The 22,071-nt window shown below is 38.0% G+C and overlaps 2 protein-coding genes and 1 long non-coding RNA gene across 3 annotated transcripts in view; 2 read left to right on the top strand and 1 right to left on the bottom strand.

The window, feature by feature from the left end:
* Positions 1-12,615, top strand: part of LOC134673162 (N-alpha-acetyltransferase 40) — a 43,278-nt gene extending 30,663 nt beyond the window's left edge. Inside the window, exons 4-5 of the mRNA XM_063531108.1 lie at positions 3,472-3,630; positions 12,289-12,615. Of these exons, the coding sequence (XP_063387178.1) occupies positions 3,472-3,630; positions 12,289-12,379 (250 nt within the window). The 3' untranslated portion in view covers positions 12,380-12,615. The remainder of the gene's footprint in view (positions 1-3,471; positions 3,631-12,288) is intronic.
* The window catches only part of LOC134673192 (uncharacterized), a 150,871-nt gene that overhangs the window by 105,669 nt on the left and 23,131 nt on the right, over positions 1-22,071 (top strand). The gene's annotated exons all lie outside the window — the stretch shown is intronic.
* Positions 18,285-20,849, bottom strand: LOC134673453 (homeobox protein MSX-1-like). The gene is made up of 3 exons (XM_063531443.1): positions 20,362-20,849; positions 19,760-19,926; positions 18,285-18,646 (listed from the first exon to the last, which is right to left on the bottom strand). The coding sequence occupies exons 1-3, from the start codon at positions 20,498-20,500 to the stop codon at positions 18,389-18,391; spliced, it is 564 nt and encodes a 187-aa protein (XP_063387513.1). The 5' UTR covers positions 20,501-20,849; the 3' UTR covers positions 18,285-18,388.

The raw sequence follows: 22,071 nt of genomic DNA, 5'->3' as shown, positions 1-22,071 counted from the left end.
GCTTTTTCCTATTTTAAATAGGAGTTTTAGCTACGCAAACATTTTTGTACTTATGCGATAAAATTTAATACAGATGTAGTGCATAATTATTTTCCACCATATTTTCACGGAAACGCACGAACGTGTCTTGCTATTTCAGTCAGTCTCGGTACAAAAAGTATTGACGATGACTGAATTAGCATGACTACGAACGTTTCCGAGAAAATACGGAGGAAATCAATTATGCACTACGAGGGTTGCACTGAAAATGTCGGGAATAGAGAATACTGTCGCATCTAGACAGTCAATCTTTATTTTAATGCATACTTAATCTCAAACTGACCACGCATATAAATTTTCTTTTGAAAGTAATCATTCTGTAATGCACACGGCTCATAATCCCAAAGTCCTTTTTGTATGGCGATTTTGGAGCCTTAGTGGTTTTGTATGAAATTCGTGGAGTAGCCAACGGAATTGAAGTTTTTTTTACATATATATATATATATAATATTTTTTTACTGTTGTCATATGAATATTTAGGAATGTCGAAATCTGCCGATATGCAACTTTTTTGGCAGTCTTTTTAATTAACAGCACAAATGCGATTTTAATTTTTGACGTCGCTTTGGAATGACATGCTTCTTTAAGATCATCTATGGGATAAAATGAAAGTGACTTTCATATTTAATTTTAACCGCAAACGAGCGTACGATGAACTCTAGTTCATAAAAAAATAACAGAAGCCCATTGTAACTTTTATTTGTTCGCTGAGGGCATATTGAAAACCGTTTAAAAATTTGATCGGAAAAATCACTTTGCCAAAAATTCAAATAATGTTCGACATACAATTTTCAAATTGCCAGTAATTCTTAAATACAAATGACAACCAAATGAAATATACCTTAAAAGTTTTATAAAGAGTTACATTTTTATAAATTATATGCCTCTTTCTATTATGTTATTTCTAAGTGTCCCATTCCCGAATATTTCAGTGCGACCCTCGTACCTACATTTGTAATTCGATTGATACATAAAAGGTATAACATTGAGTGTGCCACTTATTTATTCGTACGTTTCCGTGAAAATACGAAGGAAAATAATTATGCACTACGTCTGTAGATTGTCTGACATGGCCCATGGGTAGCTTATCCGAACCACACTGAATTGCTAATTGATCTAGTTCACTTTAACTTATGTGCCAGGGGATATGTCTGGGACTGATTTGTGTAAGTTAAGTTAAAGAGCACCATTACAAAAATGGCACATTTTACTGTAGACAACCGTCACTATTTTCACCCATTTATAGCAAATACCAAATATTTAATTACACAAATGGGTCTACCGCGATATCATTTCATTGTTATTACCTTAAATTCCGACGTTTCAGCTGAGTTGCACCTGCTGTGGTCACGGAAAGACCACAACTGCAACAAGTGGTGCAACTCAGCTGAAACGTCGGAATTTGAGGTAAAAACAATGTAATTATGTCGCGGTAGACCCGTATGTGTAATTAAATATGTGTACAAAACGCGAGAGTTTTAAAGTGTTAAATACCAAATATTTCACAAATCAAAATCTTTTGCTAATTTCGGGTGCGTCCCGTTGCCTCTCCACTTGGTGATGACTGACTTCATATCTTGTTATTGCACATGCATGTCAATATATAAAATGGCGATATGGCAAACATTGTTAATTGGCGACATGTACGTAGGCACTGACGAGGAGATAGCAAAAGCTATTACGCATGCATGTGCCAATTATTTTTTATTGATTAACGTCTTCATTAACGCCGGGATGTGACTGTGCTGTTGCTGACCCCGGCGTCGGTCGAAGGAGCTGATAGTAATAATATAAATATAAATATATAAATATTATAGGACATTTTTACACAAATTGACTAAGCCCCACGGTAAGCTCAAGAAGGCTTGTGTTGCGGGTACTCAGACAACGATATATATAATATATAAATACTTAAATACATAGAAAACAACCATGACTCAGGAACAAATATCTGATAGTTACTTTTTTTTCTTCACTGCTCATTACTGGTTATCTGGTGGATGGTTTCTAGTAAACGAATACTTTGTTTACGCTTAAATTCGAGAAATTTTATAAGTAACGCTGTAGTTTTCCTTTCATTATAGCAAATTATTGACTGTTATCTAGAAAATCTTAAAGAGCCGTAATATAAAGGTAAAGGAAGGGTTATGATTTTGGCAATGTAGGTACATATATGTATATGTATTTAGGTAAATCTTTGTGCGAATGAGTAAGATAGCGTCGTGTATTTCACCGTATCTTCGAAGCTACTGAGCCGATGTTGATGAAGGCGGTGTCAACCGGTTTTAAGCGCGCATTTGTTTTAAGCGATAGCTTTTCAGTTTTTTGTTCAATAGGTATATTTGCTGAAAATTTTAACTCTGCTTAAAATTGTAACTCCTATCTTCCCTACCTCTTGTCTTTATTACTGATCATTGTATTAAACTTCATTAAATACATTTATTGTACCCAACTTCTACAAATGTGTGTGACAAAAAATACTAGGTACATCTTCGTTTAGGTATCGCGAAATAAGACAGTGCCATCACAAAATGTTCTAAGCATTGATTAAGCGGTTATTAACTTAAACTATACCGAAGAATCACGTTTTATTATAGAATTTGCCATTCTAAATGACGCAATATGCCTACTAAATACACGAACCGAGAACGTGAACGAAATTAATACACGTACCTATATGGATAGAGTTCTAGGAGCACTATTAATCAAGAACAGGGAAAAAAAAAACTGTGTAATGGTTATAAATGTATAAGTCTGTATCTTTACGTATTTAAATAAAAGCAAACATTCTGTACTTTTTTTTCGGGTAGTTATAAGATTTATTGGTTAACCAACCAAATACAAAACCCCCTGGATCAGTCACTGAACGACCTGAGACCTGACTTTAACCTACATTATTTGATCATGTAATAATTTCATCTTCCCTCAACTGGCTTAAGAAGCCAATTGAGGGTAGATTTTGTTTACTTTTATTTAAATATTTAGGTAGATACAGAGTTATAACATAGAAATCTGACAAATGTCATACCTACTTAAATATTTATTTATCGTATGTTTTCAGATACAAAAGTATAGAGGATATAAAAACAATTAAAAAGTTGCCCTACAGTCTCTACGAGTATTGAACGATCTGTAAAGTAGGGCGTCTGTATAATCTGGACCAGTAATCTACATAGTAGAGTCGTACGTGTGTAATTCAAGCATTTAACATTTATCCCCCCGTCAGGCCCCCCCCACATCTAGCGTCTTTCGAGCGTCGGCGTCTGGTCAGCGCTATGGAAAATGACGTCGCTGCGCAGTTGCGTCGAGCAGCGGCCATAGAGTTGTATATAGACGCCGACGCTCGAAAGACGCTAGATGTGGGGGCTTACATCTGCCTTTGCATCTGCATTAGGCTGTCATTGTAGATCTAAACATAGATATATGTTCCAGCTACGAGGTCCAAGTGGAGGCGGAGGGGCGGCGGCGCGGGCTCGGGCAGCGCGTGCTCAGCGTGCTGGAGCGGCTCGCGCTCGCCACGCGCATGCGCTGCGTGCGCCTCACCGCGCTCACGCACAACCCCGCCGCCAGCGCCTTCTTCCGGGCCTGCGGGTCAGTACACTACTAACTCCTTGTTGTAAAAAAAAGCTCTATGCGTGTTAAAAAGGGCCCACTGATTAACAGTCCGCCGGATGGTAACGGCCTGTCAGTTAGAACAAAATTTTGACAGTTCCGAACAACTGAGTCAACTGACAGACGGATACCGTCCGGCGGACTGTTAATCAGTGGGCCCCTTTACCGCGCTCAAGCACGATACTTTTATTAGAATCGAAAGAACTCGTAATTCTGACTAAGTAGAAAACTAGAAATCAAGTTATAGCCCTTGGTAGAACAACCATAAAAATTCGAGAATAAAAGTTGTATATAGTGGAAGAGCGGTATTTACAATACCACAGAATAAATAATAGTACTAGGTACAGAAGACTCACTCTCTAACAAAACGCGTCTGTCACGATCAGCACAGATATGGCCGCTAGGTGGCGACAGCGCCACGCGCGGCTTATGGCAAACCCCAAAATTGGGGTCGAACGGATGTACTTTTAGCTACCTGTAGCAAAGCGACGAAATCGCGGAGTGAGCCACGCCTGACAATACTTAAAAAGAGATACTAGACCAATAAGTTGCGGGTAGATAGAACAGTCAGCAGCAAAAGTTGCTAAGCGGGCGAGGTTTTCAAAATTACCTTAAGACGCTCTTATTTGCTTAACAATAAAGTCGCGTCAAGATCATTTTAAACACCTTGGGCGCTTAGCAACTTATGCTGCTGACTAAACTACGGCAGTATGACGAAAAAGTAGAAATTAAAATTCGGTTCTTTTAAGAAAAAGTAAATAAAATAAAAATAAGTAATAGTAATCGCAATAAAGTATGACGTGATCATGTCATGATGACCTTATCATGACAAATGACGATGACCAATTATGGTACCTACCGCATTTCAGTAGGTACTTACAAGAATACAAATTCAGGATGTGAACGCATGCCACTGATTACAGTTTATCAAAAACTTGGAGTAACGTTATGTCACAATGGTAATTAGCGTTATCATATAAACCATTTATTAAACAATGAGTTATAATATGATATATGTAATATACCTACAATTAGGTAAGTTCCGCGAGTCTGAACTCCAGAATTTAAAGACATTATCTAATTAGCAACGCTTCTTCATGGACACATTAGTGCCTTTCAATATGTATACTCTGTATCTTTAGGTATTTAAATAAAAGTACCCATCAATAGAATGATTATTGAGGAAGGTAGTTTCCCTCCAGGGCCCGACTTATCATTCCACACTGTATATTATAATTTATTAAGGTTTTATGTAACCTGTGCTAGTGATGGATATACGTCATAGTCAAAGTAAACAAAATCTACCCTCAAATGGCTCCTTAAACCAATTGAGGGCAGATGAAAACATTACACAGTCAATTTATGTAGGTTACAGTTACAGTTCGTTCAGTGACTGATCCAGGCGGTTTTGTAATAGGTCGGTTAACCAACAAATGTAATAACTACCCGAAAATTCACAAATTGTTTATTTACTTTTATTTCAATACCTAAAGATACAGACTACATATAAGTATAGTCAGCATCAATAGTAGCTGATGAAACATCGCGCCAAAAGTTTCTGCCACCCTGCAATACTTTTCCACATAGGGATATATTCCCTACGGTTCGTGGTCAAAATTACCTATCTGTCACAGTATGGTCACAGTCTAATAGGTCTATCCTCTTGAGTCCCAGAGGCCCTTATAAAGGTCTTATTCCAAGAAGTAATTTTAACTTTGATTAAATAAGTCAAGGTTCCAAATTCAAAAACGAAACTATTTCTGGGACTTAGGACCTTAGGAGGCTATATGTAGTCGCACCAATAAAAGTATGCAGCGGATTTGATAGCCCACGCAGTGTAAGTGTTATGTATACGTCATAATTTCATAGAAGTTTGACGTTTAAAATGACACTTGCACTGCGTGGGCTGTCATCAAAATCGCTGCAGACTTTTTACGGTCTGACTTTATATTATTATAATAATATATCTCATTTTGTAAAGTTATTAGAGAATGTTAGATATTTTTGAAGCGTAGTCTTATCCGCTACTATTGATCCTGTCTACGTAGGTATCGGATGAGTGCCCACCGTCGTCACTGTTAACTCAAAATTCATAAACCTTATTGTTAACTCATAAGGTTAACGGATGGACAGCTGATGGTTGCTGTTAATATTTATCGGAGACCGCGAACCGTGTTGCTGTCGATAATTTATCTACGTTACTAATACGTTGTGCAATTTGCATAACGAAAACGTGGACAAGTTGACACTTGTACTAACCACAGTTGAAATTCAACTTAATGTCACTATGACAATGTTCAAATTTCAGTTCGATCAAAGAGAAATATAGTAAGACAAGAGTGCTCACTAGATGTCTCTCGAGTGGCGACCCACGAAAATTGTATTGAACAACAATTTACAACTAATATTAGAAGCAGAAGGAGTTGAAAATAGAGTTCCGGTTAATCCGTTTTTAATATTAGCTGAAAATTGTTGAGCATTAGACTTTTCGGTCGCCGCTACATCTAGTATCGAGTAGCGGTACTGATAATTCCGCTATTCGATGGTAGATGTCGACTATGAAAATACTAATATTTTTGGTACTAAAACTGATGTATGGAGTGAGCACTCTTGTCTTACTATATTTCTCTATGGTTCGATAAAAGTGAAACATAGAACCCTGTAATATTGGGCCAACGACTTGTGCTCAGCAACTGTTTAATCCAGGGTTAGGGTCACGTTCAGATCCAATTCACCAGTCGCGGTGCGCGGGCGGTAGCACCAACACCACATACGCTACTTATTATTATAACGCGTGTTAAAATGTCGCAAATCGACTGTGAAATCCTAAAAACATTAATTGCAAGTGCACTTAAACCCTTGGAACAAAAAATTTGTGACTTACATAAAATAATAGACAGTTTAAACTGAAATAAAATCCGTTGCTCTAACCAAAAAAAAAATGAGAGTTCAGCCAAGGTAGGCAACAAAAGTGATTCGGTTATTACGTCTGCGCCGTCGACCCCGATGTCGACAAGCAATGCGTCAACACCGACCAGCCGTCCCGCTCCCGCATCCACACACGCACCACAGCGGGCACAGCGACCAGCGGCTGCACAAACGAGACAGCGAATTGCAGCGCAGGCTAAACTGCCCATACGGGCGAAGCGTAATAATAACCAGCCGGCGAAACATGCACCGCAGCAAATAATGGCCGCCGATATCACTACAACGGCTTCAAATCACATTACGGAAAATAAAACAACAGATAAACCGCTGAAACCGACCATCGATTTACAAGCTAATTCGGCAGATCCCCCAAAATTACTACTGACTATTGACAAATCAGCTGATGATGATTTTGAGCCCGTCCAAAGCCGCCATCAACGCCGCAAAATGCGAAAATCAAATGTCATGATTAAGGGAACCGCGACCGACTCCTCCGTCAAAGGGGTGGAGATTTATAAATTTCTTCATGGTTGTTATTTTAAAACAGATACGACACCTGAGAGCCTCAAAAACTATCTAAATAGTATTCACGACGGAGCCCATTATATAGTAGAAAAAATACAGTCAAAACGAGATAGCTATAACTCATTTAAAATTGGTATCCCAGTTGCCGCATATGATAGTTTCCTCTCGACGTCTGTGTGGCCAATAAACACCAGCATCTCCGAATGGCAGCCCTTTCTCCGCCGAAGGGAGACCCAGTCTCCCACCGACGACGACTCCACCGGCCAAATCGGACTCAAACAATAGACTGGTGAATATACTACACCTAAACATAAATAGATTGGCCAACAAAACCGGCAAACTAGAAAGTGAACTCCAACTCCAGCATAAAATCGACGTATTGTGTCTATCTGAACATTGGCTCGAATCGAGTCAGATAACCTCTGTAAATATACTGAATTACCAGCTACGGGCACACTACTGCCGACCATCACGGATGGGTGGCGGGGTCTGTATATACGCTGCTGCTGACATCTTGACAATGGAACGCAAAGAAGTTACTGATCTCTCCGTCGAAATGCAGTTTGAAGTGTGCGCCATCGAGTGTATTGGCCTTGACCTAATCGTAGTATGTATTTATAGACCACCCAATGGTGACATTAACTTTTATTTATCTAAACTTAATGAATTATTAAATTTAACTGCTATTAAAAATAGTAAAGTAATGATCTTGGGTGACATAAATATTGATTTATTATCAAATTGCAGCAATACTAATAATTTATATGATAGTATTAAATTGTGTGGGTTTAAGAGCCTCAACAACGTACCAACGAGGATAACGAGTACCTCGAAAACGTGTATTGACCATGTTTACTCTAATATAGTTAAGTCTGACATAACTCATATGCACTGTAATGACATGAATTTATCTGACCATTTATCTGTTGAAATTAGTGTTAATATAATTAAGGAAGGGACATTTAAATCTCACATATTAAAAAGACATTTTTCACATTGTAAAAATCAAGAATTTTCTCGTAGCCTAGATATGTATGACTGGCTCTCAATCTTAAAAAAATCTAACTGTCCAAATGCAAGAATGGAATCTGTAATAAATATCGTAAAACATTATTTTGATGTATATTTTCCAATTAAATATCACCCTGCAAAAGTATCAAACGATGTGTGGGTCACTGACCTCATAAGAACTAAACGCAAATACATTAGTAAATTAAAGATCAATATTTCCCGAAACCCTGATGACGCTGAGTCGCTATCTGAGCTCATAAAGGCGGAACCCTCATACTGGGCATTATTAAAAAACTGTAGAAGAAGCTATATAAACGACCAAATTTCTAAAAGTAGCGATAATATGTGCCGCAATATATGGAAAGTGATATCGGCCGAAACGTGTAGAAATAATAAAAATAGTAACCGTGCGATCGATATTCTCGTTAGCAAGTCGGCGGGGGACTGCGCGAGCGCACGCGCCGCCTCGGCCGCTGCACTACTAAACAGGTACTATGTTGGAGCTAACGTAAACAATGCGAAACCTTGCACCCCCACTGCGCTTCAATACCTATCAAATTATTTAGATAAATCTCCCCCACAACTTATTTTTACTCCATTCACCTTAAGTGAAATGATTTCAACCTGTAAAAAAATTAAAAGAAAAACCTCAAAAGATATACACGATATGTCTACGCATATTATAGATTGTTTGTCTCCATTAGTACTATCACTGTTTCTTTCATTATTTAACGAATGCGTCAGTGCGGGTATCTATCCAAACATTTTAAAATTAATTAAAGTTCAACCTATATACAAAGGCAAGGGCGAATTATGTCTACCTAAGTCTTATAGACCAATATCACTCGTTCCTATCATCTCAAAAATATTTGAGCGACTACTTAGTAATAGATTAATGCATCATTTTACATCTAACAGATTATTAAATAGCCAGCAATATGCGTACCAGCCTGGGCGCTCGACATCAGATGCCGTGCGGGACGTGGTGGGGAGAGTGTTAGGGCACCTGGAGGACTCGCGACAGGTCGCCGCCATCTTCTGCGACTTGTCGCGCGCCTTCGAGACTATTGATCACTCTCTTCTTCTTAAGAAATTGTTTGAGTACGGTGTCACAGGATCCTTTCATAAAACGATTTCTTCCTTCCTAGAAAACAGAAAGCAACGCACCTACGTGCTCGACTCTAAATCAGACCTTGAGTCAACTGGTAACAGCGCCGTCCCTCAAGGATCTGTCGCTGGAAACAATCTTTTTTTAATACTAGCAAACGACATAACGACAGCCTGTCCTGACGTAGAATATGTTTTATTTGCAGACGACACTTGCATAATTGTAAATGCCGACAGTTTTGATAGCTTAAAATCTAACCTTGGTCATGTAATAAACCTAGTTGAAAAATGGTTCACCTCTAATGGCATGTCACTTAATCTTGAAAAGACCAATATCATACATTTTCAGCTAAGAAATTCAATAAAATATAAACTTAATATAGTACTAAATGACACAATAATACCACAAGTTGATACTGCTAAGTACTTGGGTTTCATGATCGACTCTGGGCTGACGTGGGCGTCTCATATTTCAATGACCTGTGACAGACTGGCCTCAGCATGTTATGCGCTGTCCCGGTTAGCCGGTAGTCTATCAATCGAGAACCTAAAGATGGCTTACTATGGTTATTTTCACTCGATATTAGTTCAGGGAGTGGAACTGTGGGCCACCGCTGCTGATAAGGACAGGGCGTTCAAAATGCAAAAACGCGCCATTCGTGTAATTGATGGAAAGCCTGTGGACCATCCGGCACAACAATTGTTTAAGAAACATAAAATCCTTACCCTACCCTGTGTATACATACTGGCCGCGTGTATGTACGTTAGGCAAAACATACATAACTATAAACGTGCTAGTAGTGAGCGCCGTCCCCGGCTACTTGCCCCGAGGCGCCGACTCGCCAAATCACGACGGTCACTCAGCGTCATAGGACCAACTATTTACAATTCGTTACCCTCAGATATACTTAACTTAAATAGTGACCAAGTATTTAAAACTAAACTTAAACTGCTGCTTATAGAAAAAGCATTCTACAGCATTGACGAATTTATAAATATTCGATGAGGTCATTGACTACTGCACCATAATTAATTGTATTAATGTTAACAATAACAACGTAATAAGAATAATGTTTTTGTTTAAAAAATGTTATGAAATAATTAATTTAATTAAAGAAAATATGTATGTACCTACTAGCATATATTTTTTGTAAATATGTATAAAATGTGACCTGTAAAATCTACTTTTACCAATAAAGATCTGTATTCTGTTCAGATTAGGGCGTAATCTAAATGTGTCATAATTTGACTCATAATTGGTCAACAGTTGGCGGCTAAAGATATATTGTACGTACGTACGCCGCTAACCGCTACTCTAGGGCGTGAATCATACACAGATGCCGTAAGGTGAAGGTACGGCGCAGGCATGATGCCGCTTCTTAGAGGGTTGTATCTTGTTTTTTTTTTCCTGACGTTATCTCGACATTTTGCCACGGCTCATGGGAACCTGGGGTCCGCTTGACAACTAATCCCATGAATTGACGTAGGCAATAGTTTTTACGAAAGCGACTGCCATCTGACCTTCCAACACAGAGGGGAAACTAGGCCTTATTGGGATTAGTCCGGTTTCATCACGATGTTTTCCTTCACCGAAAAGCGAGTGGCAAATATCAAATGATATTTCGTACGTAAGTTCCGAAAAACTCATTGGTACGAGCCGGGGTTTGAACCCGCGACCGTCGGATTGAAAGTCGCATGCTCTTAGGCTACCAGCGCTTCCCGCCCCGGCTTCGCACGGATTACACAAAACCTTAACAATTTATATACCAAGCCTTCCTCAATAATCATTCTATTGTAGGGTGAACACCGCATGAAAATTCGTTCAGTAATTTTTGAGCTTATCGCGAACATACATACACACAGACTGATGCGGCGGGGGACTTTGTTTTATTAACTGTAGTGATATGTTATGGCTCCTCTACACGATGGGCCAACGCCGGCCACTCCAATGGACGCATTTATGCGTTAGAGGGAGCGAGTGATATTGCTATCTCATTCTACCGCATGGCTGCGTCCCTTGGAGTGGCCGGCGTTGGCCCATCGTGTAGAGGATAGGGTTTCTGGTTTCTCGACCTTTTTAATTTCTCGAGGCACGGGAATTCTCGACCAAGATTTCTCGAGTTTCTCGAGTATCTCGAGAAATTTTGAAAGCTCCAAAAAACACCATGTTATTTAATTTTTTTTTGCTTATTTACAAATCAGACTCGTTGGAATCGTAGGTGAGATCAATAATCAAACATATGGTACATTTGTAGTCACCATTCATTGCACTTAATAATCAAAAATACAACAACAAAAAAAACTATAGGTGCAGGCGTGCGCACCGGCGATGTGTTGCTATACTTAGTATTTCTTTAGGTATTCAACAAAATGTAAACAAACCACAATATGGTATTTTATTAGGCAGCAATATTCAAGTCAATAAATTTAACTCGATGTGACAAAACTTACAGAAGTTTTACTACGTAATATTAATTACTCATACTCACTCAACGTAACAATAAAGCTGCTAAAATTGTAATATTTTGCTAGTAGGAATATATCGGGATGATTTAATGTATCAATAGTAATTTAGTTTTGTAATATTTGTTATTACACTTCTTACAATTTGGTCCTATAATTCGTTACAAATTTTTTCTAAGCGTGTTTCAATAAAAAGACACTACATGAATGTCATGAATCATGATAGTTCAAAAGTTTCAAAACATGAAAATCGGTTAAAGCTAGAACGATAGGGGAAAGATCAAGGTATTCTTTTAGTTGGTAATACATGTTTTAAGTAGGTTCCTACCTGAAAATGTAAAAAAAACATTGTTCATATTTATTTAACTACCTAAAGAAATACATTATAGACACATCATGTGTTAAACGCGTGTTTCCTTTTTACTTATCAGTCACAAGAGATTTATTTCTCGAGTTCTCGAGGCATTGACTATTTTTTTCCCGTCTCGACTTAGGACAAATTTCTCGAGATTTCTCGCCTCGGGAATTCTCGAGCAGAAACCCTAGTAGAGGAGCCATTACAAGTGTTACAACTACGGATGCTTACACAATTTCTTGTTACAGATACGTTTTGGACGAGACGAATCCAGCGCTAGAAGAAGCCGCGCATTACGAGATACTGAGCAAGGCCACAGAAGCCGAGGAGGAGACTTAACATCCCCACCACTACCACCACCTAGTCAACAGGCCAGCACATCGCTATCATCCATCCTTCCCAAGTGGGTCCATACTCCATATGTTCGCATTATCAAGTGACTTGATGTAATGTTTCACATAATAATCTTGTTTTTATTCGAATACATAAGATATTTTAAGGTTGTAATGTAACCGGATGCTGTTTTTGCAGCAGTTTTAGTAGAGTCGGACCAAAAAAAGTCTGCAGCAGATTTGATAGCCCACGCAGTGCAAGTGTCATTTATACGTCATAATTTCATAGAAGTTTGACGTTTAAAATAACACTTTCACTGCGTGGGCTATCAAATTCGCTGCAGAGTATTCTTGGTCTGACTCTATTAACATCGCAGTCAAAGTATTATCAGCAGTCGAACACAATGAAACAATTTAACCTAACAAATTCGACCGTATTTAATTGAAAAACGCTTTTTTAAATCAGTAACACCTCATATTACTTATGAAGGCAAAATAATATAAATAATCGTATATGATTCATAATTGTTACAGATTTGCTGTGACTTATTTTTCAAAAGTGTTTTTCAATAAAAAGACGCATCAAGATTGTTTACCTTTTTTCTAATGCTTAATAAAACGAACTACAGATCCTGCTAATTTGATGTAACATATTTAATGTTTTAACCAGTTACAAAAATTATGAAAAACATTACATTACAAGAATAAAACATCCAACAGTTGCCAACAGACGAGTACCTAAAGTAACTCAAGTCCATTTAAGCCCTTTGACCGCCAAAAGGCGTCATCTAACGAGCGCGGCTACGGCCCAATATCAACCTTCATGCATTCCGATCATAGTCAAATAAAACATGGTCTTCTCTTCCCAAAGTGACACAAGCCTACGTCACAATAACATTCCCACTTTATATATCGCTATCGCATATTATCATATAGCGCTGTCGCATGATGACGTAGGCTTGTGTCCGTCACGTGACCACAAAAAGACGGGAAGAGAGTACCAGGCGGAGAATATTATACCATGATTCCGATACGGTTCACGATGACGCGCCCCGCACGATAGGCGTGGCGTTCATAGGGTCAATTTTCCTCGCGATTATGCGACCGATTGTTAGAATTTAACCTCTAGCCGCCCATACGTCAAACCTTGCCAAGCAAAATGACATTTTATTTTGTCAACACAAAGTTCAAATTAGAATGGAACAGGCGACCTTTTTATAGGTCTCTGGGCGGCTAGAGGATAATCAAATAGAATTGTTACATGTCATATTGACGTAAACATACATGTGGGCTTTGATTTACTAAAGGAACAGAAATAACAAAACAAAGTTTTACTCGTAGAGGATAGCAAAAGTAGGCATATCACTTTTCAACTTTTTTTCAATGATTATGTACGAACACGAACATTTTTACCGCTTTAACAAACTGTAAGTTATTGTTTCTGCTAGGCTTCGTTAAGTGTTTTGGTTTTATTAATAGGGTATTATACTGTATTTAAAATAAATTATTTTACACCATGGATGAAATAAAGCAACAGATAATTATTAAAAAAACACAGATAGGAATTATTTTTAAACACAAGTTCTATTTAATAAATCGGATAGAAATATAAAAAGTAGGTGAGTTGACCGTGACGTCACGATGTAATGTTTCATATAAATTCCATATTAACAAATCGTTTTCAAAGTTCTAAAAAAGTAACTGATTTGACTAGTAGGAAAATACCCTATTGTACTTGTTAGTCTTCAAATTCTTAAAACAGCACGGCCCGTGTTGGAGCATATTACTCCGTAAATCCGAACATGATATAAAAATAATTTTAAATCCTTTACATAATCTTAAGTATGTGCAGTTCCTAGTCTACCGTACAGATACTCGCAAGAAGAGTAAAAAGAATGATGTAAAGTGTATACTTTACACTATTATTTTTAGTTTCTCAAATCTAAAATAGAAATATTTTTGTATTTTTACACATGACATTGTTAATGAACTCCTTTTATATCATGAAACTCATGCGCACTACTTTTTATAGCGATTTCACCTAATTTAACCAGGGACCGGTCCGGTATCCCCTTCGAGGGATTTGGAAGGGGTTTCTCGTAAGGCCTTGCTTACTAAAAGTAGTAGTCGGACTAATAGCTTATCAGTAATAACAAGTAATAAGCTAGAAATCTTTATAGATCCAATCGCTATACAAAGTCGTCTGCAGTGAAATAGTTACGTCCATCACGACATTCCGTGTTTGTAACGAGTTTAAAGGCTCCTCTTCACGTTGGGCCAACGCTAACGCCAACGAGAGACGCAGCCATGCGGTAGAATGAGATAGCAATATCACTTGCTCCCTCTAACGCATAAATGCGTCCCTCGTTGGCGTTGGCGTTGGCCCAACGTGAAGAGGAGCCTTAACAGGTTGTTAATAAATTACTCATCAGTACCTTAAACTGATAATTCTCATAACTATTAAGTATAATTTAGCAAAATAAATAGATACATTTTACAAACAAATATTTTCTTTTCTTTTTAACCAATACTATTTTGAATCCAATCATCAAAAACAGGCACAATATAATAATAAAGTAAGTATTTTCTTATAAAAAACAATAAGTATCCCACAACAGCATAAAAAAGCGCTTAATTCAAAAACGTGTTAGATGTAAAATATTTGCTAACAATTTACAAAGTATCACTTACAAGTTAATCTGCTATCATAATGGTTTTGAAAGCTCATTTTGTGGGGTTGTATGGCGGTATGGGATAAAAAGGCCCTATTCTGATCCATTCAAGCGTAAGCCCCATCTATTCGCCCCTCTATACAAAACTATGCCAGTCAAATTTAGGCCATAAGACAAGCGTCTTATGCGTAGGGTTGATACCTTGAACTGCATGAAGATGTAGTTAATTATATTGTAAATCTTTTAATTACATTTAAAATTGAAGCGTAAAGTTAATGCAGGTTATGCGTCAGAAATGTGTTACGGAACTGTCAATAATTATGAACATAATTTCATAAACAGTTGGCTCCAGCTTTTGTGAATTAATTTCACATACATAGCCCTTCGATGTGCATTTAGGACACTAGATAAAGAAGAGCAAATAATGTCCAAAGTTTGTCAGTGAAATTTGAACTTATAATGCAGGAAATAGAGTTGATATTATTTTGATTTATAAACGAAACAAAACAAATTCAACCCTTTTCCAGTTGAACATTATTTAAACATCAAACGTAATGAGTACTAGGCAGGACCGTGAGCCTTAGGACCATTTGCACCATTCACTAACCCGGAGTTAACCGGTTAACCTTGGAGTTACCACGGTTACCAGTACAATTTGATACTGGGTTATTTAACCGGTTAGTAAGACGGTACCAGTGGCGCTTAGGAGGTTAAAATGTGGATGGGATATAAATATCGGGGACATTTTACACAGATCAACCTAGCCCCAAACTAAGCAAAGCTTGTACTATGGGAGCTAGGCGACGATAAACATACTTATATAGATAAATACATACTTATATACATAGAAAACACCCATGACTCAGGAACAAATATTAGTGTTCATCACACAAATAAATGCCCTTACTGGGATTCGAACCCAGGCCCCCTATTCGACAAGCGACGTTTGACGTATCGTGTTGATATCCCGTTGATGTGGGAAAATTCATAAGTTCTCGAATACGTACAATGTCAAAATTTGACATTAACAATCCACAGTTAGAGTGACAAGCAAACCAAACCGAACCACCCTTAGTTTAGAGTGGAGTTTTGGTTGTACCAAATGATATTATCCACCGTTGATGGAATCATAACTCAGTATGCGATAAAATCAACTGTTGATTTGACGTGGATGCGAAATCTGACAGTTGTACGTGTCGAATTTGGCCCCAGGACCATCGGCTTCGCAGGCAGGGTTACTACCCACTAGGCCCGACCGGTCGTCAATATAGGATAGTATTCATTATGGGACAGCATTTTAAATGCGGTGTGCGTATCGCTTCGCTACTATAACAGATAAGGACGTCTTTCCATTGACCGGTAATCTTGTACCTTATCTTCAGGCCGCGTAGCCAAGATGCACATCGCTTACGCTCCGTAGCGATCGAAACGCAACTGTCACTGTCAGACTAATATGGAAGAGTGATAGAGAGACATGATGCTTTTCGTTGTCGAAGCGATAGCGATTGTAACCTCGGCTAGGCCGGCTGGACCTTTAAATAATTGTTTGACCCCCACTCGTAAATACTTGGAAAATAGGTATGAACTTCGTGAGAGATAAAAAATGTTGTTTAATTAGGAGGAGCCACTCCCCCGAATTCGGGTGTTGTTAACCTATTCTTTGTCGTCAACGTGATGTGATATCCGGATCAAAATGATGTTTATAATACCATGTAAATGGTTAATTACTTCATTATTTGCCTCATATGTAAGTATTTATACATATTCTAAGTATATATAATAAATAGAGTTGAGTAGTATTTATAATTAACTATCCCCTCCATACTCCGCAAGCTGAATACTACTATACATATAGGTCGTCCTAAACAAAATGTATCGTAAACAGGTGCATAGGTGTTAGGTAGGTAGGTAATTCAAAAAAATATTGTACAATTTAATATTACAATCGAAAAATTATAGAGTTTTTGTTACACAATTAATCTGGTTTGTTAAACGCTCGTGGTTTCATGGCGTGCGGAACTGTAGATTCTCATAATTGCCCTATATTTAATTCGTATGTCAGTTCTACCTTATTCCACTAACATTTTTGTTATGTAAGTATATACTGACTGAAATACGCTTATCGCTTACAAAATCATAAATAGTTAATTTATAGTTAACATTATTCTTAATTGGCGAGTATTCCTTTGACCTTTTCTCGGAAGAATCTCTTTGATACGATTACAGTAGGCATAATGTGATTGTAGTAACATAAACATTGATTAAGAGTTACATAAGATTTATTCATAATTTAATTAATAATTTACACACAATAGGTATCACAGTTACTAAATGCTCTTTTTGAATGATAATCATCGTATTGGCCTGTAATATGAGCAAAAAATTAAACTGTAGGCTGTACTCCTCATACTGACCAACATTTGTTCAGCGACTTTCAAAAATAACTTGTGGTTTGATTTTTAATACACTTTAAAGTTTATTCTAAGACGCAATGTATTGCGAATTTTGTTATGTTTAACCCTTTATAAGGCAGAGGCGATATATCGACCACATACGCTCAATCAGAAATTCAACCATACTGTTTTAATAATAGGGCTCAAAATCGTTTGCATTAATTGAATATTCAACTTGCTTTTAAAATAGATTTTTGAAATGTAGGCTTCTGATAGCTGCAACAAATTCTGCGATAGCACGTCCCTGTCAACGGGCCTTATAAAGGGTTAAGGCGTGACAAGCAACGTCAATCACAATTATATGGCGTGGCGATGGCGTTCATTGGAGATAATATTTATTTTGTAAGAAAAATAGGGAGTCTAAATATTTCATAATTTTTAAAAGTTGTAGAACAAAAGTGTCACCGTTTGAGAAGTCCAATCTATGTTTTAATTATTTGTTCGTGTTACAGGCCACACCCGATATTTATAACATTGATTCTGTCACTTACTTTAGGTAGGTAACTACTTAATTAACTCATTATTCTAATAAAACTAATAATTATTCGATATTTTTTTATCTACACACCAATCTCTTGACACGCTGCATAGTTTTTAGGATTCAGTAGACAACCAGGAACTCTTATAGTTTCGCCATGTCCGTCTGTCCGGTTTTATGTCTGTCACAGGCTTACCTCAGTGACAATGGGGATGGAATTTCGCTTCAATCCTCATACAATAACTTCGAAACGAATATGAAACCAGTTTTTGGAAAAGTATTTCCGAAAATAATCGCTCCTAATATAATCCAAAACAATCCGACTAATCCCGATAAGGCCTGTTTATCCCTGAAATTAATCATTAAAGGAAATACCCTAGTCTTGAAAAACCTGAAAATCCTCATTAGCTATACTAATCAACCGTTTCAAAATCTACAGGCGAATGCTCGTCCGCAGAATCTCGACTTTCCTCACTTTTTTCAAATGTAGTTTCGACATCTAAAGAACTAATTTGTCTTGTATAATCGTGGGTACTGTTAGATATTTCATGAGTCCATGTGTGGGTCACTGGTAGTCTCGAAGGTGGTAACGCCACGGCGCGGGGAGGGGCGATATTGGCGCATTTCTCTCTGCGCTCTCTCGCTCGACGATTTTGGAACCAGATTTTTATCTGTAAGAAAGTTTCACACATTATAGCTGTGTTTAATGACATATTGTTATATCACTTACGGTATTATTATTACGGTACATATTTCCGTACTTTATGTACAAATATAAGTAGGTATACGAATTTAAAACGTCTTAATACTTTTTTGAAAAAATAATTACACGTTTTATTTGAAGAGCGAGTCGTTACCGTAAGTAAATCCGTAAACTCGATTTCGATCGACTCAATTACATACCTACTGATATTATTTAGAATAACGGAAATGTATTTTTTTGCTTCAGCGTAGCATTGGCTAAAACAAAAATCAGCCAATGATTTTCAGGTTCAAAGTTTAAATATAAAATGGGAGTGTTCCACCCAATAAAAAGTATCATATATCACTTGTACAAAAGTGTGGGGTTCCCACGCTAGCTCGATTGCGATTTCACACAAACATTGGATTTTTTAAAGCTGATGTAATGAGGTGTGCAGCTTTCGTCACGTGTTTTACCGAATAATTGATATTTCGTACATTAAGTCCAATGACACTCATTGATACGAGTCGGGGTTTGGACTTCGCACGTTTTATCGCTCACCTAACTTATTCAGCAAAGAAGAATATAGCTTACCCAGCTACCAGCGCTTGGTCAAATTGGAAATACGAGTACCTGTCATGAATGTAACGGTTGGTTGCCTCGAACCTTCGAATCTAGAGAGAAAACTTGAATAGTGGTAATTGCCTGAAAGCTTCTAACTCAATGTCTGTGCAGAGTTTGCTTAGTCCGACTTTATATACGGGTGTATCTAACTTACTCTATCATCTCGTAGCCGTAGAGCTGCAGGTAGAGCTCGCAGCGTCGGCGGTGCTAAGGTACGGCGCACGCGCGTATATAGGCCGCTTCTAACGCTGCCGCCTGCGCCGCGGTAACAGTGACCCGACCCCATAAACGTTGCTATTTGCTATACACAGGTGTCTTACTCTATCATCTCGTAGCTGTAGAGCTGCAGCTAGGGCTCGCAGCGCCGGCGGTGCTAGGTACGGCGCACGCGCGTATATAGGCCGCTTCTAATGCTGCCGCCTGCGCCGCGGTAACAGTGACCCGACCCCATAAACGTTGCTATACACAGGTGTCTTACTCTATCATCTCGTAGCTGTAGAGCTGCAGCTAGAGCTCGCAGCGCCGGCGGTGCTAGGTACGGCGCACGCGCGTAGGCCGCTTCTAGGGCTGCCGCCTGCGCCGCGGTAAAAGGAACGCGTGCATGTCGCCCCGAACGCCGTTGCCGACACACATTGTTAACTGCTCCTGTACAATTTAATTATCTGTTTTAGATTTCTGTAAAAATACATCTGATACTTAATGATGGTAATCTTAACCCAACTTTATTCCCAACACCAAGCAACCCACATATATAGAGTTGGTAATAATACCCTACCGTTACGAGCAAAAAGGATATAATAATTAATCATTAGATCCCTCAATTAACTATATAGTATAGTTGAATACATGTAATTTCTGCCATTAATTAGCACAGCAAACGGCCCGCGTGACCCCGAAACGAAACTGCTTTCCAGAAACTACAGTTTAAACAGCACAGTCACATGATAACCTCAAGTTTGTGATTACGAAATTAAATTATTATCTTTGACGGCACTGTGATCTGAGACTGTGTGTGCTGACTGAAAGTGCAAGCCACACTTTGGAGTCATAATAGGTACTTAAGTAAATTCTGAAACTAACGTGGAAGCCGCGGAGGTCGGTATCTCGTGCAGCACAGCCAACTCGGAGTCTCCGGTGCCTCGCGACTCGAATTCGCACTCAAAATCCGCTCGATACTGAAATCCGTTCCCCTAGAACTTCGCACAGGAGACACGTCCATCTTTCCACTGACTAAATGGGCCGGCTTTCCGACCCTTCAAATATATACACGGGATAAGGGAGGTCTCTCCCATGCCCCGCCCTTCAGGGGATGATTTTGATACCCTATATAGATGTTATCAGTGACCGCAGAAACGCCTCGCTGCCCCCAGGAGTGTTGTGACGTAAACTCATTCATACAACAAATTGAATGGTAAACGATACTGTTTGCACACAAAAGAATGTTATTACTTTACTAGCATGTGGGAATTGATTGTAATTTAAATTTTGTTCGCGATTGGTAATACGATACTTGCGTATTAAAATTGCATTAGGGCTTCTGCCGCTTCCAATTATTATTGCAGTATAGAATACATATCAATTAAAGTAGGTGTTAATAATATGGTATTAATTAAAGTATATATCTGTTCGGACGGATCAGTAAATCCCCTTTTGAAAGTAATTCTTCAGTTGCATTAAATGTTCCCATTTGTATCTCCTGTTCCCGAAAACTTCTTAGGGTATTCGATAGGTATATACAGGGTGGAAAGGCACGACGATCCTTTCCGCAAAAGGGGGATTGTTTAGCCTAAGCTCTATATTTTCTCCATAGAAACTATGTTAATATGGGCAACCGTTTCTAAATTATGACCTTTTAAACATCCATGCAAAAAACTACTTTGTTCTAACCCTAACAGGTGACAGGGTCAATGAACTTACTTGTAAACAATCAATATACGATAGGAAATTGTAATAATTTGTTGCCATCCAACTATTCTTAGGTCTGCTTACATCACGGTAAGAATCGTAGCAGGATTTTCGCTTTCTTAGTGGTTCCACTTGTTCAATACTTGAATGAAGTAGTTATGTTATTCCGTAATATTAATAATACTAACCACAACATTGTTTACAACGACAGTTCAAATTGTGACATTGACAACCACTCAAAAGTACGCAATCGTCTTATAAATATCTCTGGTTTCCTTGACTGATGAAAAGGTTTTAGTTTCTTAACACGTTTCACAAAATTATTTTCGAATAATTGGAAACTATCTAAAATAATTAAAAATTACAAGTAGGTTGTGTTTGATGCAGCAAATGAACTTGAAAAATGAAATACTAAGAATAAATCAAGAATAAATACTTCTTAAATACCTAACTAACAAACCTTCTTGCGTGGTAGGAAATAGACAAGACGTCTGATGTTTGAAATTAAATTGTCATTGAACTTCACTTCATATTTACTTTATTTCATATTCTTCAAATAAAAATGCCGTTGTTAGATGCTCGTGGTTATTTAAATTTGTGGGACTGTGTAAAAGATATGGTGTACCAAACGGAATGTGAAACTGCGGACGAAATGAGACATTAAAGGCTAATTGCTGCTTGTCACAATCTGCGGAGGAAAAATGACGAAGAGCATACACTTATCGCATGGGCAATGTGCGCGGGCTCGGGTGCGGGCTGCGGCGTACATTATAAGACACGGAGGTACATTTGAAAACCGTATGTGAAGAGAAGATAGTGTTAAATATTGGCAAAAAGTAATTATCTAAGGAAGTAATAAAATTGTTTGTAATATTTTTGCATTCA

This window comes from Cydia fagiglandana, chromosome 18, assembly GCF_963556715.1.
Source record: "Cydia fagiglandana chromosome 18, ilCydFagi1.1, whole genome shotgun sequence".
NCBI classification, from domain to species: domain Eukaryota; kingdom Metazoa; phylum Arthropoda; class Insecta; order Lepidoptera; family Tortricidae; genus Cydia; species Cydia fagiglandana.
This window is presented reverse-complemented; position numbering and strand designations above follow the sequence as displayed.

Coding starts and splice junctions, on each gene's coding strand:
- LOC134673453 (XM_063531443.1), bottom strand. CDS start 20,500: ATGGACGTGTCTCCTGTGCGAAGTTCTAGGGGAACGGATTTCAGTATC. Junction 19,927..20,361: donor CCGACCTCCGCGGCTTCCAC/GTTAGTTTCAGA, acceptor TAAATTGTACAG/GAGCAGTTAACAATGTGTGT. Junction 18,647..19,759: donor TACAGCTACGAGATGATAGA/GTAAGACACCTG, acceptor ACTTTCTTACAG/ATAAAAATCTGGTTCCAAAA.